The sequence below is a fragment of the Entamoeba invadens genome (assembly GCF_000330505.1).
Source record: "Entamoeba invadens IP1 unplaced genomic scaffold scaff_1105074726209, whole genome shotgun sequence".
Taxonomy (NCBI): Eukaryota; Evosea; order Mastigamoebida; family Endamoebidae; genus Entamoeba; species Entamoeba invadens.
Window position 1 is genome coordinate 186303 of NW_004440269.1, and position 1978 is coordinate 188280.

Sequence of the window (1978 nt, forward strand, 5' to 3'; positions counted from 1 at the left end):
ATAAACGAAAACGTCTTGTAACACACATCGTTCATCTTATTGTGAATCGCCTTCAACTTGGATTCTTCCTTCCTCATCAGTTCAACATTTTCCATGTTGACCACTTCAATTTGGGAACACTTCAACGCGACATCCGCCAAGTATCGAAATGAATTAACGTTCTTGTGGTATCTCTGCTGTTTGTTGATTTCCTCCGCAAGTGCCAACAATCGCGTTTTACATTGCATCTGCTTCCCACAAATTTCATTACACAACTTACAGTAATAACTGTGTTTTGTCAAGTCTTCGACATTATAGAAGTTATTACAAAGCCGACACTGCGTTTGTTGTGATGCGGCTTTTTCCGACCCTCTCGGGGAGTTCTGCGTTGAACTTGATGATGTTGTACTATATCTAGAGAGTGGCGAAATACTCAATTTAGGTACTCCTTTCACGCAATTTGTATCCTTTAAGTCTCTGAAGAAATGCCAGAACTTGATGATGTCTTTATTCTCAAGAAATGGTATCAGCTTCGATGTATAATAATCGACTATCCCCGTACAGTTTAAGTCGACTAATTGGATCTTTTTAATTTGTTGTAACACACCATATAACTCGTCCTTTTCTCCAAGCTTCAGCATCAACTTCCCAGCGTCTTCTTTCAATCCGTTCAATTGGTTCAACAACAGTTCTGTGCCTGTGGGAGACAAATTGTCGCCAACCGATTTTCTATTCATCGACGTCTGTAAGTTGCACGAGTCGATCATTAAACTCCTTTTGGCCAGTGGCTTCGACCTTTCTGCATACGGCTTAAAACAAATCACCGAGTTCAACGCGACGATCCATTCGTTTAATTCCGTCTCATTTTTACACATGAAGTTGAACGTTAATTTCTCTTTTGTAGTAATTTTAAACGTGAAGTTATTTTGTGATGTCGAGAGCGTTGCTTCGTTTAAGTTGACGACACTGTGGGGTTGCTCCAACTTGAGCATTGATTTCTCGTTCACAAAATAGAACAGAAACGTGTTCTTGACGACTACAAATCGTTCTTTCCATCTCCTCAGTAGATACCCTTCTTTCATTAAGACTCCCGAAAGCTGTGGATGGTGTAATGACATCCACTTCAAAACATTCCGATTTTCTTTAAAGAATTCGCGAGTGAATAACGCGTCGAAGAATCTGTCCAAGCAAATGACCTCTTGGAGGTATTGAGTGATTTCTACATCTCGCAATGGATACAACGACTTCCTTGGAAAGGTGGGAGGACTCTCAAAGATCGACTTCACGTAGTTGTCCAAATCAATGAACTCGTTGTCGAGTTTATGTAACTGGAAATGTGGCTTCTCTGGGGTATTGATCACAACTATATGAACGATACAGACCTCTTTCATCTCGGGGTTATAGTACAACTCACTCGTTACTGAGTCAACAGTCATTTGCATGAAATCAGTGGGTCGAAGGGTAGGAGTAGATACTAATGACTCACGACGTGGTGAAGAATAGTTTGAAGACGACGGGATGAACGTCAAACAGTCGGAATTGAAATTCAAACGGCGACGACGAAGTGCCTTTGAGTCTGGCGTAGCTGAGACGCCAAGTGACATTTGCTTTAAAGTTTCGGTTTATTAACCCTTTTTTTCCGCTCAGATTGAAAAATGAGAATAGAAACGAATCACCCACAATCTCATCTTTTTTGTCTTTCACATTTTCTACTATTTAAAGAAAAGTCGTTACCTCTTCGTTTTATTTTAACAAATATTGTGCGCTAATTGGAATTATGTTTTTGTCAAAAATTTATCCCGAAAAGATGCAAAGTACCTCTCTGACTTTTCTGTCGGAATAGTTACAAATATAATCACATTAAGAGAAAAAAAAGTAAAATGCTCTTTACAAGTATTAGATCACATCCTGTTATTTATTAATAATAAATTATAATAAATTACTATTATTCAATAATACAAAAAGCAGATATAATCACACAAATGCAAAAAATGCTAAC

At 38.4% G+C, this 1978-nt stretch overlaps 1 protein-coding gene across 1 annotated transcript; it reads right to left on the reverse strand.

The window, feature by feature from the left end:
* EIN_493460 (protein kinase, putative) lies at positions 1-1583 on the reverse strand (the record flags this gene model as incomplete). Its single annotated transcript, XM_004255740.1, has 2 exons — positions 1-35; positions 269-1583. Coding segments are annotated over 2 exons (1350 nt in total), but the record flags the coding sequence as incomplete, so codon positions are not given.
* Positions 1584-1978: the final 395 nt, after the last annotated feature.